Source organism: Monodon monoceros, unplaced genomic scaffold, assembly GCF_005190385.1.
Source record: "Monodon monoceros isolate NGI ecotype Baffin Bay Population unplaced genomic scaffold, NGI_Narwhal_1 Super_Scaffold_3, whole genome shotgun sequence".
In the NCBI taxonomy this organism is placed as follows: domain Eukaryota; kingdom Metazoa; phylum Chordata; class Mammalia; order Artiodactyla; family Monodontidae; genus Monodon; species Monodon monoceros.
This window is the reverse complement of record NW_021703780.1, coordinates 38,897,967-38,913,057: the sequence shown is the minus strand read 5'-3', so window position 1 is coordinate 38,913,057 and position 15,091 is coordinate 38,897,967. Positions and strand designations below refer to the sequence as shown.

At 52.1% G+C, this 15,091-nt stretch overlaps 1 protein-coding gene across 11 annotated transcripts in view; it reads left to right on the top strand.

Moving 5' to 3' along the window:
- The window catches only part of SCUBE3 (signal peptide, CUB domain and EGF like domain containing 3), a 38,056-nt gene extending 23,170 nt beyond the window's left edge, over window positions 1-14,886 (top strand). For 5 of the 11 annotated variants that reach the window (XM_029243635.1, XM_029243643.1, XM_029243634.1 and 2 more), the window contains 13 exons: window positions 327-443; window positions 2,370-2,492; window positions 3,005-3,121; window positions 3,637-3,762; window positions 4,058-4,174; window positions 4,311-4,415; window positions 4,688-4,804; window positions 5,141-5,299; window positions 5,563-5,778; window positions 6,139-6,300; window positions 6,507-6,674; window positions 7,182-7,343; window positions 7,782-8,591. In XM_029243635.1, coding sequence (XP_029099468.1) covers window positions 327-443; window positions 2,370-2,492; window positions 3,005-3,121; window positions 3,637-3,762; window positions 4,058-4,174; window positions 4,311-4,415; window positions 4,688-4,804; window positions 5,141-5,299; window positions 5,563-5,778; window positions 6,139-6,300; window positions 6,507-6,674; window positions 7,182-7,343; window positions 7,782-8,437 — 2,345 coding nt within the window. In that variant the 3' untranslated portion in view covers window positions 8,438-8,591. Of the gene's footprint in view, window positions 1-326; window positions 444-2,369; window positions 2,493-3,004; window positions 3,122-3,636; window positions 3,763-4,057; window positions 4,175-4,310; window positions 4,416-4,687; window positions 4,805-5,140; window positions 5,300-5,562; window positions 5,779-6,138; window positions 6,301-6,506; window positions 6,675-7,181; window positions 7,344-7,781; window positions 8,592-8,668; window positions 8,822-8,943; window positions 9,024-10,846 lie in introns of those variants that run through there. The other 6 variants (XM_029243639.1, XM_029243637.1, XM_029243638.1 and 3 more) reach the window with 5 other exon arrangements.
- The last annotated feature ends 205 nt before the right edge of the window (window positions 14,887-15,091 follow it).

Genomic DNA, 15,091 nt, shown 5'->3' with positions numbered 1-15,091 from the left:
CCTCCCTGCGCCCTCCCCTCTCTACCTCCTCCACCCCCTCAGCACATTCCTGCCTGACAGCTCTGGCTTGTACCTGCCTCACTGCTGTCCACCTTGTTTCAATCAAGTAGGGGGCAGGGAAGTGGACTGCTTGGCTGTACTTGTGAGGGGATGGGGGCGGGAGTGATGGGAGGAAGGGGGCTGGGAGCCTCCACTTAATGCTCCTTCTAAAGCACAGGGAGGCTAAGGCCTTCCCTTGGGCCTCTGTGCTCCCTCCTATACCCTCACGTTTGGGACTCCTCCAAGCTGATAACCAGCTTACCATCTCCCACCTCCCTCCTAAACAGAGACCTGTGCTGTTAACAACGGGGGCTGCGACAGTAAGTGCCACGATGCAGCGACGGGCGTCCACTGCAGCTGCCCTGTGGGCTTCATGCTGCAGCCGGACAGGAAGACCTGCAAAGGTAAGGGTTTTCGGAGGACAGGAGCGTAAGGGTAAGGGGCTGAGGTTGGGACCAGAGATACAGTACCTATTGTGGGACCTCCTCAAGCCCCTGGAGACGATCCTGATTGTAAATAACTGAGGCTGTGGCTAAGGCTTGTCTCCTGCCCACCTTTCCCCATCTCAGTTCAAGGGGCACAAAAAAAGTCCAGCCTGGGGCTTCCCTGGTGGCGCAGTGGTTGAGAGTCCGCCTGCCAATGCAGGGGACACGGGTTCGTGCCCCGGTCCGGGAAGATCCCACGTGCCGCGGAGCGGCTGGGCCCGTGAGCCATGGCCGCTGAGCCTGCGCATCCGGAGCCTGTGCTCCGCAACGGGAGAGGCCACAGCAGTGAGAGGCCCGTGTACCGCAAAAAAAAAAAAAAAAAGTCCAGCCAGTTCCTTAGTGTCCCTGCCCCACTTTGTTTTCCTTACTCTTATTCCCATTTCCCCTATGGGTCCCTAACCCTCTTGGTTAATGGACGTGCCATTCATGTTTGTTCCTGGGTCTAGAAGAATATTTGAGCCCTATGTATGCACAAGGTCACAGGTGTGTTCCATAACCTTCTTAACCCACATTCCCCAGACCTTCCCCGAGGAAAGGCTCTCCTGGTCAGAAGGAGATTAGGGTAGCAGTTGGGAGCACTGATGCTGGAGCTTGGCTGCCTGGGTTCAGATTCCAGCTCTGCCTCTTATTAACTCCGCAATCCTGGGCTAGTTACTTAGTGTCTCTGCGCCTCAGTTTCACCAAGTAAAGTGCTTGCCTCATAGGAATGTTGTAAGGATTAAATGAGTTACATATAAACTATATGTAAAGTCTTAGAACAGTGCCTGGCAAATGGTGAACACTCTGTGTTAGCTATTATTATGGTATAATGTCCCACATTGTCCATTCTATTTTCCCCACCTTTTAATTAGCCAGGTTTAGGGGAAAGGTGGAGCGGGGGGGGGGGGGAAGGGAGGGTAGCCATACTGAAAATTGTGATTCATCAGGTCTGTGTCCCTTGGTCACAAGGAGTGGGGACTGGAGGAAGGCCTGGGCTTGCTCTTTGTGTCTTTTGGCCCAACAGCTGGTAGAGAGGCCTCGGAGGAGGTTGGGGTGCGGGGGAGGGCTGGGGCCGCAGGTCAGACAGCCAGAGCTGAGAGGTTTGCTGCTAGGAAGGACTGTTGACAGGTATGCTAAGAGTGAAGTGGAAGACTGCCCCCTCTGCCCCCTCCCCCAAGTAGGGGTGAGTAGCCTGGGTCCTGTCTGCCACCCGCTTGGGGAACTTGACCTCAGGAAGGAAGCCGCTCACGCCCCCCTCCTTCCCTTCCCTTCCTAGTGCTGAAAGCTGCCTCAGGCCTGAGTCTCTCCAGACCTCTCACAGCCCAGCCCCCTGCCTGGCCCCCACCCCTCCCCCCATCAGCTCCCCAGCCTCACTGGCTCTCCTGGAGGTCCTCCCTGCCTGGCCTCTCTTCTAGCTCCTCCTCTCTGAAGCGCTGCCCCTTTGAATCTCCACCTCTCTGACCCCCGCCCCCGTGCTCTTATGGCAGGCAGGGGTGGGAGACAGTAAGGGGATAAACCCTGTCCACCAGCTTTCTTGGGAGGGGCTGTCAGTGGCAGAGTGAGGGGCATGGACTAGCCCCCTGTAAGTCAGGTGCCCACCTACTTCTAGGCAATTACCTGAGGGCCTGACACTGGTTCCCATCTTTCCCCTTCTAAGAAGACTCAGTCTCAGGAAACAAGGTTGTTACTAATGGCCACAGATACCCTGAACGGGGGGAGAAACAGAGACGGGAGAGAGAAAGAGGCAGGCCCAGGGCTCTCCTTGGTTCTCCCTGTCTCTGTGAGGGAGGGAGGGATCTTGTCTCCCTATTTGTCCCCAGCCTTCAGTATTACTCTGATTCTCTCTCCTTTGCCCTGCCTCCCCAGACATAGATGAGTGCCGCTTGAACAATGGGGGCTGTGACCACATTTGCCGCAACACAGTGGGCAGCTTCGAATGCAGCTGCAAGAAGGGCTATAAGCTTCTCATCAATGAGAGGAACTGCCAGGGTGAGCAGACTTGGGCCAAGGGCAAAGCCTCTGGAGAGTTTCTCGGGGTAGGAGAGCTTCAAAGAGGCCAGAGGGCCAGAGCCTGAGAAGCTCAAAGGACACTGTGGAGAGTCTCCATAGGGTGTGTTGTGCTGTGAATTAGCAAATGTGCTCCTTCCTCTGGGCAAACCAGCTCTACGCTGGGGCACATGGCTTGGCAAGAAGTGAGGGATGGATTTCACCCCAGTTCATATCCTTGGCAGGATCTGACGAGCCTAACCACACATGGTGGCCCTGATCCATAGGCACCGGACCTCAAGAGTTCCTGACTCCAAAGACTCCAAATGGAGCGGGCTTAGGGGGTGGGTAGGCATTGCTGAATTGCTGATCTTAGGGCTGGGCCAGAGGTAGGAACTCTTTTCAGTTTAAGGGAGAGAGCCAAGGCCCCTCCCTGGGGCCCTTCACCTGAGCACGGAGTCACAGGGTCATGTGCCTCAAGACAGATTCGGCAGCTTGAAACCTTGCTCTTCCAGATATAGACGAGTGTTCCTTTGATCGAACCTGTGACCACATATGTGTCAACACACCGGGGAGCTTCCAGTGCCTCTGCCATCACGGCTACCTACTGTATGGTGTCACCCACTGTGGGGGTAAGTCAGCAAATCTGGACCCTCAGCCACCCAGCCCCTCTCAACTCCTCACCCTTCAATTGAACGAGTCCCTGAGTTGGCTGGTGGCTGTGGGCAATCCCCAGGTGCATGTGCCATGTCTGCATTCATCATGATGAAGTGGGAGAGATTAAGACAATTGAGAGATTAGAGTATCAGGGAACAGCATCCTGTTTCCGAAACTTCTGTCTCCCATCCCCATCACTGCCTCTTGACTCCCATCCTTAGCTTCCAAATTACAGCCCCACTGGTGGGTAGGAGTGGAAGGCTTTAAAAAGCTTGTTAGCTTGGTCCCTTCTCAATCCTTCTTTTGACTGGGAACAGAGATTAGGGAAGGAGGTCCTAGGTTTGAGCTCTTCTCGGGCCGGGAATCATCTCAGAGTGCCTGGAACTCTAACCAAAGGTCCTCACTCACTGCCCACTCTCTGGCTCCTACTTCCCCCCACCCACCCCCACCCCCTTACTGTTTGTCTGTGCCTCCCTCCTCCCTCGCCCAGATGTGGATGAGTGCAGTATCAACCGGGGAGGTTGCCGCTTTGGCTGCATCAACACTCCTGGCAGCTACCAGTGTACCTGCCCAGCAGGCCAGGGCCGGCTGCACTGGAACGGGAAGGATTGCACAGGTGGGCAGCGCCCTCTGCTGGCTGAGTCTTGAACTGCAGTTTCAGGGTGGGGGGTAGTTGGGGTCCTGGGAAATGTGGAGTTCCATACTGAGGAAGGTATGAGGTAGTAGGAGGTGGAGAATGTAGCCATTTGAGATGTGAAGTTCCTGGTAAATAATCCCTTCATTCATCTCCGTGTACAGTTGCAGTTCTACATGTAGCTAATTCTCTTCCTCCTAATTACTTGACTGACGGACTGACAGAGAGGGCAGGAGAGGAAGACCCTCTCCTCCTCAGGCTTCTCTCCACTTCCTAGAGCCAGTAAAGTGTCACAGTAGTCCTGGTGCCTCGAAAGCCATGATCAGCTGCAGTCGGTCTGGGAAGAAGGACACCTGTGCCCTGAGCTGCCCCTCCTGGGCCCGGTTTTTGCCAGGTACAGGGAGGAGGTTGCTGGAGGGCTGGCAGGGGGGAAGGCTGGCTGTTTAGGCAGCTCCTCTGGTCCCCTTGGATCCCTCCAGCCAGTGGGGGTCAGGGGGCAGGTCAGAGCTGTGACAGCCCCCTTCTCTCAGAGTCTGAGAATGGCTTCACCGTGAGCTGTGGCATCCCCAGCCCCAGGGCTGCTCCAGGCCGAGCTGGCCACACTGGGAACAGCACAAACTCCAACCACTGCCATGGTGAGCACCAGCCCAGAGGCCTTGTTCCATGCTACTCCCTGGCTTATTAACCCCTATTTCTCTTCCTTATTAATCCTCCTGGCCTTACTTTTTCCTGGATCCCCTTCTTTCCTCTGTAATTCTCCAGCCCTGCTGGAGAACAGCCGATGCCCTTGGCTATCGTAGTCCCTCTCCTCCAGCCAAGCCGCTGGCCCCAGCTTCCCAACATCCTCTATAGCAGCCCCCACCCTCAAGGGACCCCCAGGCTGTGCTGAGCTCTGCCATCCCTCTAGAGGCTGCAGTGCTGACGGTTAAACAGCGGGCTTCCTTCAAGATCAAAGATGCCAAATGCCGTTTGCACCTGAGAAACAAAGGCAAAACGGAGGAGGCCAGCAGAATCCTGGGGCCAGGTCTGGACTGGGGACCCCACTCCAATGGGCTATCTGGCCACCAAACCCTTCCCACCCCTCAGCTCTTCTGCTTAGTGGGATCTCCAAAAACCCACTGGCACCCTGAATTCTGGACAGAACAGGGGAAGAAACAGTTGTAGGCATAGGGTCCAAGGAAGTCCTAGGATATCCCCCCCACCAACTGATTAGCATCTTAGACTACAAGAGAATTGAGATAGTTATAGTCAGAGATCTGGTGAGATCTGTCTGAGTTGGGGTGGAAAAGTGAGAGCTGGGAGTAAGAACATTCCCTGTCTCCAGGGGGTGCCCCTGAGGTTGACAAGGCCTCTCCCCCAGGTGGTGCCCCCTGCTCTGACTGCCAGGTCACCTTCATCCACCTCAAGTGTGACTCCTCTCGGAAGGGCAAGGGCCGGCGGGCCCGGACCCCTCCAGGCAAGGAAGTCACTCGGCTCACCCTGGAACTGGAGGCAGAAGTCAGAGCCGAAGAAACCACAGGTGGGACTTGGGACACCGTTGGGAGGAGGGTGGAAAGGGGAGGGCAGAGATGGGCAAACAGCAGTGAAGGAAGGGGCAGAGCCTGTATTAAGGGCAGACCCTGCCCAAGGCCAAGCCCAGGAGCCAGTCCCTCTCACCACGACCCTCCTAGCTCCTAGCTTTGCTTCCTTGCCCTCCTGCTCACAGGGAGGAGGGACTCTTTCTTCCTTTTCCTTCTCTTTCTTTCTCTTCCTTCTCTGACTCATAACACCATCCCCCACCAGCTGGCTGTGGGCTACCCTGCCTCCGACAGCGGATGGAACGGCGGCTGAAAGGGTCCCTGAAGATGCTTAGAAAGTCCATCAACCAGGACCGCTTCCTACTGCGCCTGGCAGGCCTTGATTATGAGCTGGCCCACAAACCAGGCCCAGTAGCTGGGGAGCGAGCGGAACCAGTGGAGGCCTGTAGGCCCGGGCAGCACCGCTCTGGGGCCAAGTGTGGTAAGGGAGCTTGCTGGGGAACAGGGGAGCGGGGGAGTAGGGAAGGCTCAGCTTGGGTCTGGTTCAGAGCAGGACACTTTACGGCCTCGGTTGCATCTCTCAAATTGTGAGGCAGCCAAGACACTCCTGCCCATCATCACCCCCTCCTTGGTCCCAGGCTGAAATCTAGAGGGACATCATGTCGGGCCACCAACCCTCCTGCACATGGCTTTGGCCCCTGATCCTCCCAAGCAGGATTCTGTCTGTTCCCAGACAAAGAGATTCTCCTTGAATCTGGGGGGAGAGGGAAGGGGAGTCCCAGACCTGGGTGGTGGGTAATAGGTGGGGGGTGGGTGGCTAGCGCGGCCGACTCTCCCTCAGTCAGCTGCCCGCAGGGAACGTACTACCACGGCCAGACGGAGCAGTGTGTACCATGCCCGGCGGGCACCTTCCAGGAGAGAGAAGGGCAGCTCTCCTGCGACCTTTGCCCTGGGAGTGATGCCCACGGGCCTCTCGGAGCCACCAACGTCACCACATGTGCAGGTGCCAGGGGAACAAACAATACAGAGTGGGGTAGGGTGGGCACTGGGACGCCCATGGGCATGGGATTTCCCAAGGCAGGCCCAGGCCCCAGGCCACTCTCCTAGTCAACATCCTGTTTGTGTGTGCCTCTGTCCCCTGAGACTGGGTGACCCCGTGGGGATGACCAGGAACATCCCCATCAGAGTTGGGCCCTCGGTTTACTGCAGGTCAGTGCTCACCTGGCCAACACTCTGTAGATGGCTTCAAGCCCTGCCAGCCATGTCCACGTGGCACCTACCAACCTGAAGCAGGACGGACCCTGTGCTTCCCGTGCGGTGGGAGCCTCACCACCAAGCACGAGGGAGCCGCCTCCTTCCAAGACTGTGACACTAAAGGTGAGTGGGCTACTCCCCCCGGTACAGGACCCCAACCCCAGCTACTTCCAAAAAACTCTCCAAGTCCCCAGAGTAGACCCAAGTATGTTGCCCTACCATCTTCCCCAAACCGGGAAAGGCCCAGCTGCATGACCAACCCCCGCATCCTACTCATAGGACCCGTCCTGACCCTCCACCAGCCCCAAGCGTGGGAATTGGGGAATAGCTAACAGTTCTACTTACCCCTCTGCTTTGGAAAGCTGGTGTCACCTTCCCCTCTATACAACAAATGAGTTTCTGTACAGGTTTGCGACTGTGCTCAGTGCCTTGAAAGAACAGGATTGGTGCTGTAGCCAACCACTCTGTCAAGTTCGTTTTCGCCTGAGCTTAAATTCTGGCCTGACTAGGGAAGGTTGGGACTCTAGAAGGAACTCTGATGTCTTCATTCATTCTCTATGACGATGTGTCCTGCCCCAGAACTCCCGCTTGCCTGCCATCTTAAATCCTACCCTTCCCCCTTGCCTGCAGTCCAGTGCTCCCCTGGGCACTACTACAACACCAGCATCCATCGCTGTATCCGCTGTGCCATGGGCTCCTATCAGCCCGACTTCCGTCAGAACTTCTGCACCCGCTGTCCAGGAAACACAAGCACTGACTTTGATGGCTCCACCAGTGTGGCCCAGTGCAAGAGTATGTGTCAGGCCAGGCTGTGGAAAAAGGGGTGGAGAGGCCTGGGAGCAGTGGGCATGGGAGGAAGCCGGAGGTGGGCAGGGAGTAAACCAACAGGGAGCAGGGCTGGGCAGTGGATGGGCAGGAAAGTCCCACCCTCCATCTCTCCCCAACCCACTCAACCTCAAGACGGGTTGCTGGGCTGGGCCCTGTAGCACCCTCTCCCTGGAGAGGAGGGAGGCAGGTAGTGGGGAGGCAGGGACAGGTAAAGTGAGATTAGAAGGTACTAAAAGGGCAGGAAGGAAGGGAGACCCAGAACTTGGAGAAGAGATGATGACTAAGAAGGAGGCTCCCTACGTGTATCTGCTTTCCACTTCAGAACTCTTCAATTTCCCCAACCTATTTCCCCACTGACTTCCCTTCTCTTTCTTGCTTTGTCCACCGGGGCTTGGCCTACAGATCGCCAGTGTGGTGGGGAGCTGGGTGAGTTCACTGGCTATATCGAGTCTCCCAACTACCCAGGCAACTACCCAGCCGGCGTGGAGTGCGTCTGGAACATCAACCCCCCACCCAAGCGCAAGATTCTTATCGTGGTACCCGAGATCTTCCTGCCGTCTGAGGACGAGTGTGGGGACGTCCTCGTCATGAGAAAGAACTGTGGGTGGCTGCAGAGTTGGGCCAGGGAAGGGCAGTCCAAATCTGGTTGGGAGGGAGAGAGAGAGAAAAAAATTGGTGCTGGAAGAATTGGGGCAATGATGAGGGAGGCCTCGGAGCAAAGGAAAACAGCAATGAATGCTACATGTTCGGTGGAGAGCAGAGTTAAGAAAGCCAGCTTTGGGAGCAGAATTCCAATAGTCTTACATGTGTCACTTTCCTATTCTAGTATTTTTTTTTATTTTATTTTATTTTTTTTTGCGGTACGTGGGCCTCTCACTGTTGTGGCCTTTCCCGTTGTGGAGCACAGGCTCCAGACGCGCAGGCCCAGCGGCCATGGTTCACGGGCCCAGCCGCTCCGTGGTATGTGGGATCCTCCCGGACCAGGGCACGAACCCATGTCCCCCGCATTGGCAGGCGGACTCTCAACCACTGCGCCACCAGGGAAGCCCATATTCTAGTATTTTTACTGTTCCATTCACTTAAATGTCAAATTTCTTACACTGTGTGACTGCCTGGATGTCAAAGAGGAATTGTGGAACAAGCCCAGGGCATTGAGAGAGAATATGTGTATGCTGGAGGGTAGGGGAGCTACATACATGAGGGAGGGCCTCTGTCAGCATGATTCCTCACTCTAGGAGGACTTGGAGAGCTTGCCCTGCTCTCTCCTGACCTGCTGCTTGCCTTCCCAGCCTCCCCATCCTCCATTACCACCTATGAGACCTGCCAGACCTACGAGCGCCCCATCGCCTTCACAGCCCGCTCCAGGAAGCTCTGGATCAACTTCAAGACAAGTGAGGCCAACAGCGCCCGTGGCTTCCAGATTCCCTATGTTACCTATGATGGTGAGCAAGGGCAGAAGAGCCAGGGAAGTGGGTGAGAAAGGGGAGGCTCATGGGTCTTGGAGGGAGCAAGGAAGCAGGAGGAGTTCCCACCCCTGAGCCCCTCTCTTTCGCTGACCTTGCAGAGGACTATGAACAGCTGGTTGAAGACATTGTGCGAGACGGCCGGCTCTATGCATCTGAAAACCACCAGGAGATTTTAAAGGTGAGTGAATATGAACAGTAATGATGGCCAATGTTTAATGAGCACGTAGCAATGTGCAGGCAATATGCTAAGTGCTTACTTGAATATTCTCATTTGATTTACACAATAGCTCTATGAACTAGGTACTTTCATCATTCCCACTTTACCGATGAGAAAACTGAGGCACAGAGAGTTAGAGCACTTGCCCAGTGGTAAAGCTGGGATTTGAGCCCAAGCCCATCTGACTGCAGTGTCACTCACACTGTCTTACACTCTGGGTGAAGAGGAAGGGAGGATGAGGAGATGAAATGTCCTTGACCTCTTCCACCAAGACATATACAGAAAATGTGGTTTAGAAAGATGCTTTTGCATAAGTCCCTGCCTTCCCTTACTCCCTCCTCAGTTCCCACAGAAAAACAGCAGATCTAGTACAGCGTTTCTCAGAGTTAATTCGGTATAGACCTCTTTTAAAGGAAAAGGAATGTTTCCAACATTGAAGGATGGTCTGGATACCTAGGTCTGTGGATCCCAGTTTGAGAAAATCTTACTAAAGAAACTATATAGTCCTAGTCACAGTATTATCCTTCATACATTATCCATGCAAAAAAGTTATCTTTATGATAAATAAAATAATTTTTGTATTATTATCAAAATGAGACACAATGACAAAAATCTAGAACTTGCAGACTGCAAAGAGTATAATTTCAGCAATGCTTTTCAAAAATTTTTAGAGCATCTGACTCCTTATATCAAATGTGCTGTGGAACTCCAATGCATAAAGTAGAGGCACCATTTTGATTAAAGTGGAGATGAGAGGCTGGAAGCTCCACCCCTTGTTTTAAAAATCTGCTGATGCAATGGAAAGAACACTAGCCTAGAAGCCAGAAGAGCTGAGTCCTAATGCACAGTGCTTGGCACCCAGTAGGCTCTCCACACATCATGTTGCTGTTTCAGACAGGGTGATCAGGGAAGGCCTCTGAGGAGAAGAGACCTGAAGGAGGTGAAAGGCTACCCATTAGAAGATCAGGAGAGGAGCATTCCAAGCTCAGGAGCATGGGAGCCGTGTGGCATGTTCAAGAACCTTGAGGCCAGTGCAGCTCAGCAGAGTAAGGAAGAGTCAAGACGGGGATAGAGGAGAGACAGCAGGGCACAGATCACATTCAGCCTATGGGCCATGAAAGGGATTCAGCTTTACTGAGTGATAAAAGAAACCAGACTCAAGAGGGAGGGGATATGGGGATATATGTATACATATAGCTGATTCATTTTGTTGTACAGCAGAAACTAACACAACATTGTAAAGCAATTATACTCCAATAAAGATATAAAAGATAAATTAAAAAAAAAAACAAACCAGAGAAGTGTTTAGAAAAGAAGAAGGACGTGATCTAATTAAAAACCAAAAAAGTCATTCTGGCTGCTGTGGGGGAGAACAGTCTGTAGAAGGACAAGGGTAGGTAGAAGCATGGAGACCAGTTAGGAGGCCATTGCCAAGTGAGAGATGATGGTGGCTTGGACAGGGTGGTAGCTCTGGAGACAGAGAGAAGTGGTCTGACCCTGGATATATTTTAAAGGTAGAATCAACAGGATTTGCTGTGGTTGTGAGCAAGAGAGAGGGGTCAAGGATGGCTCCAAGGACTGGGACTGAGCGATGGAAGGATGGAGCTGCCACTGACTGAGTTGTAGAATTCCAAAGGAGCAACAGATGGGGGGATGGGAATCCAGAGTTCACTTCTGGATATGCCTATTAGACATCAAGAGGGGCTGCTGCTGAGTGGAGGCTGGTGGTCCTCTCTCCCGCCACTGACACTGATGCTGACATTGCTACCTGCCATCCTCTGCAGGACAAGAAGCTCATTAAGGCCTTCTTCGAGGTGCTGGCCCACCCCCAGAACTACTTCAAGTACACAGAGAAGCACAAGGAGATGCTGCCCAAATCCTTCATCAAGCTGCTCCGCTCCAAAGTTTCCAGCTTCCTGAGGCCCTATAAATAGTGCCGCTAGGCCCAAGACCCAGGTTTTGAAGCCCCCAGACTCTTTAGCCCTCAGAGCCGGCAGCCCCCACCCTCAGATGAGGGACTCTCTCCGATCTCTCTTTTTGGAGAAAAAAAAATCTCCATATAGACCAAGCACTCTCCCTTTCCATTCCTCTAGCTTCCTTTCCTTGTCTCTTTCTGCCTCGCTCTTTCTCTTTACTCATTTCCTATATGCTCCCTGGAAAAGCCATTCAGTGCTGGCTCTGTTCTCCCGAGGGGTGAAGGAACAGTATCCTGCTCCCCTCCCCAGCCACACTGCCCATTTTACCAGCTCACATCCCTGACCCTATCAGCTTGGAAGGGTGCTAGAGGCCCACGAAGGAAGTGGGTCTAGTGGGGAATGGGGAGGGGGAAGAGGGGCTTCTGCCGTTATAGGTTGTGCCTTGCTAGACAGGAGCCAAAATGTCCCCTGGCTGTGCCCCCCAGGAATATTCTAACAGCCCAGGGTTCTGCCAAAGAAGCCTTTGACTTACAGGCTTAATGCCAGCACTCGTCCTCTGGGACACGTGGTTTGAGCCCTGGACTGCCCACACAGCCAGCTTTCCTGTCTACACAGCTCCTCTCCATCTTCGCTCACAACTGCCTGGGGTCCAATTCATGAGGGCTTACAAAAGGCCCACACCACTGGCTAGTGGACACCAGCTGACTGAGGAAGAGCAGCAGGAATTACCGTGTTGAATAGGCGGCTGCTGCTCCCCAAGAGAAAGACTTTATCTCTGCAGGACAGAAACCAGGTTTTAAAGCATCGGCAAAAAAAGAAAACGGAAAAAGAAAGAAAATGTGTCCTCTAAAGGACTAGACTACAGAACAATTGGAAGCCAGCCTCAAACACTAATCCCTTTTCTTACTTGTCTTCCCTGGCCCAGCCATTCCCTCACTCCCACCTGAGTGCTCCCTGGGGGAGCCCTACTCCCCTTGCTAAGTATTGTCCTTAAAGAAACATGGCTGCTGACCAAAAGCCAGCTTGGGCCTTGCCCCCAGAGTTATCTTTCCCTTGTAGTCCCAGATGGCTTGTGGGCCCCACCAAAGAGGACCCCGCTCTGCAGCCAGCCCAGAGCCACCTACCTCTGGCCCCAGGCCGTGGGCAGCAAGAGGAATGTGTGCACTTGGCGAGCCTTCTGCCATCCTGTCCACATCTAATAAGTGCAATCGTTTTGAGTCTTTCTGTGTTGACTAGAGGGAGGGGTTTTTGTTTTCTGGTTTTGTTTTTTGTTTTTGTTTCTTTTTCCTCTATTAGAACAACCCTATTTATAGCTGCCTAAGAGAGAAGAGTGTATGTTTGGAGTGGAAGAAAAAGGTTTTGAATCTCATGAGCCTTGAGCGCTGGAGCATCTGATCTGTCTCTACTCCCCCAGCAGAGGCACCTGATATGTAGGATATGTAATTCTGGGGACTTGATGGAGCGGGAAGAAGAGGGACCTGTGTTTGCTAAACCAATCCCACCATCCCTGTGCCTCCATGAATTCAGCATGGACCTCAAGACTGTAGAGGCCGATGGAATTGGCTAGTGATTCTCCACCCCAAGTAGGGAAAACCTCCATCGTTTCCCTGCTTTCATCCAGCTTTCCCCTGATGTGCACATGGAAGAAGACCAGGACAAACCCCCTGGGGATAGGCCGACTCAGGGCCCTGAGGCCAGAGACAAGGCTGTGGGAGCCAAGAATAGGACAGTTACCCAGGCATGGAGTTGTTTGCCTGACGTTGGCCATTCTGCCTACCCCTGTTTGCCATTTCCTCTTGGAGCTGACTTCAAGCCTAGCTTCCTCAACTACTGCTTTTCAAAAGGAAGAAGAATCAAGTCCATGCCCAAGTCCAGATCCTGCACATACTCCACCTTCAATCCACTGCTGCCTATAAAATTATTTTCCATTTGCTCCTTCTAGTTCCCCCAAAGCTGTAGCCCTATTCAATCAAAGGCTAACGGTTGACTCCTAGGGCTCACTTCTAATGACTGTCTCAGGCTATTGCTCCCCAAGGAGGCTCAACACTAAATAAAGGAGCCGGACACCCCCCCAATCAGTAGCATTCACCAACCGAAACAGCCTTAGGCAGTAGGTAACCAATGTCACAACTAGATCCCCTGACATCCATTAGCCAACACCATGGCCCTTGGGGATAGAGTGTCTGGCTGCCTTTGTCTCTCTGGGTCAAAGAAGGCTCTGCTGTAGAGGTACAAAACAGCTGCTTCCAAGCAGCGGAATGGTCATTTAATAGAAGTATCCACACTTCCCAGGAGATGCCATGAAAACTGCTTTAATCAACTTTGACCATCCTCATTCTCCACCAGAAGCTAGGATAACTTTCTGATTCCTCTCTCCCTACCATTTTGCATCTCTCTCAGAAAGCCAAACAGTCAGAGTGCTTCCCAGTTCATGCCTTCAGGGTCTGACTTCTTGCTCTCCATTCCTTTCCTGTCACCCTCATACACACACATAAACACACTTCCTCTAACCATTAATTCCATGGTTTCCGGGGCTTGCAAATTATTTCCACAGTATGGAAAGTAGAGACCACCAAGCTTCTTAACTAATGTCAAGACAGATCTTGGAGAGCAGGTGAAGACCTGCTAATGTCCACCAAGTTTAATTTAGGTCGTCCAAGTTGCGAGTTAAGAACCCAGGCAAAGCTGCTCCTAAACCTGCAGAGGAAGCTGGCCCAGGGGCATCAAACTAAGGGTTAGTGGATTGAGGAGTCAACATTCAGGGACTCTCTAGGCCTTTACAGGTCAGACAGAAAAAGAGGTTTTTACCACTGTAGGGAAGTGGGAAGATGGTATAAATGGGAACCCTTCATGAACTAGCCAAGAGGCCTCTCTGCAGGATGAGGTATTCGTAGGGCCGCAGTACTGCGAGGCCTCATTTTTCTTAGTACAAAACCTGCCCTGATCTGAGTCTGGGAATGGGAAGCCATTCCTGCAAGGGCTGCAAGCGCCAAGTGATGCATATCAGAAAGGCACTTATGTCTTCAGCAACGTGGCAATCTCTTTTTACTTCTCTGCCTCTGTCTTTCTGTATTATTGGGCCAGGCCCATTCCCTAAACCTTAGAGAACAAAGTCAGGACAAAACTGACCAGAGCCTGGACTTGAACTGCCCTGCCCCAGGCCTACAAATTCCCAGAGGTTGACATTGAGCAGTGACTGCTCAGACTCTGCCAGGATTGGATTAATTTGAGGTGGTGGAGGCTCAGATTTATTGCTGAAAGTTCAGTAGTACAGTCCTGGTCTTTAGCCCTAATGAAAGTTTTCATATCCAGGAAGTTTTCTCCATATGCATGTTTGAGGTGACTCTGGAGATTAGGGGGCCATATCTCAAATGTCAGAAAATATTATAGAGCGTTCAGACTTCTGTATTTGCTGCTTAACCTCAATATAACAGGCTCAAACTAGAGGAAGGGAGACAAAGTATAACTGACCACAAGCAGAAAATAATGTTAACCTGCTTGGCTTCTCTCCTAAGCACTGTACGAGAAAAGTGGAAGCCAACAACACAAGGATACCTTTAAATTTGACTTGTCTCAAAGGTAGCACACTCTGTCCTTGGGCCATTACTTGGACTAGGAACCCTCTACAAAAATATATAAGAGGGAATATAACCCCCAGTTCTTTTATCAGCTTATCTAGACAACACAGATTGTAACAGTTTGGACAAACCAAAAACTTTACTCTTCTGTGTGAGTCGAACTTAAATTTCAGAGAATAACCATTGCCATGTGGGAGGCTTTTTTTTTTTAATGCAAAAGAAATCTCAAAATATTGTATTTATATCTACCTTCCACTGCTGCCGATATAGTAAGCATCTACTACACAACAATAAATGATGCAGTTCATAGGGTATTTTGCACTTGGGGGAAAAAATGTATCTGAACTTGTAAAAAGAAATGTTTGGATTTTGTATTGTCTTTTTTTATTATTATTATTAAAATACTAAATGAAACTTCTCAGCCTGGCATCTTTTCCTCTCTCAATGGCTTACCCTAGAGCTGGAAAAAAGCTCTGAGGAGACGAAGTGTCTTCTTGCTTCCAGATAGGACTTACCCCAATTTTTCATTTATCCA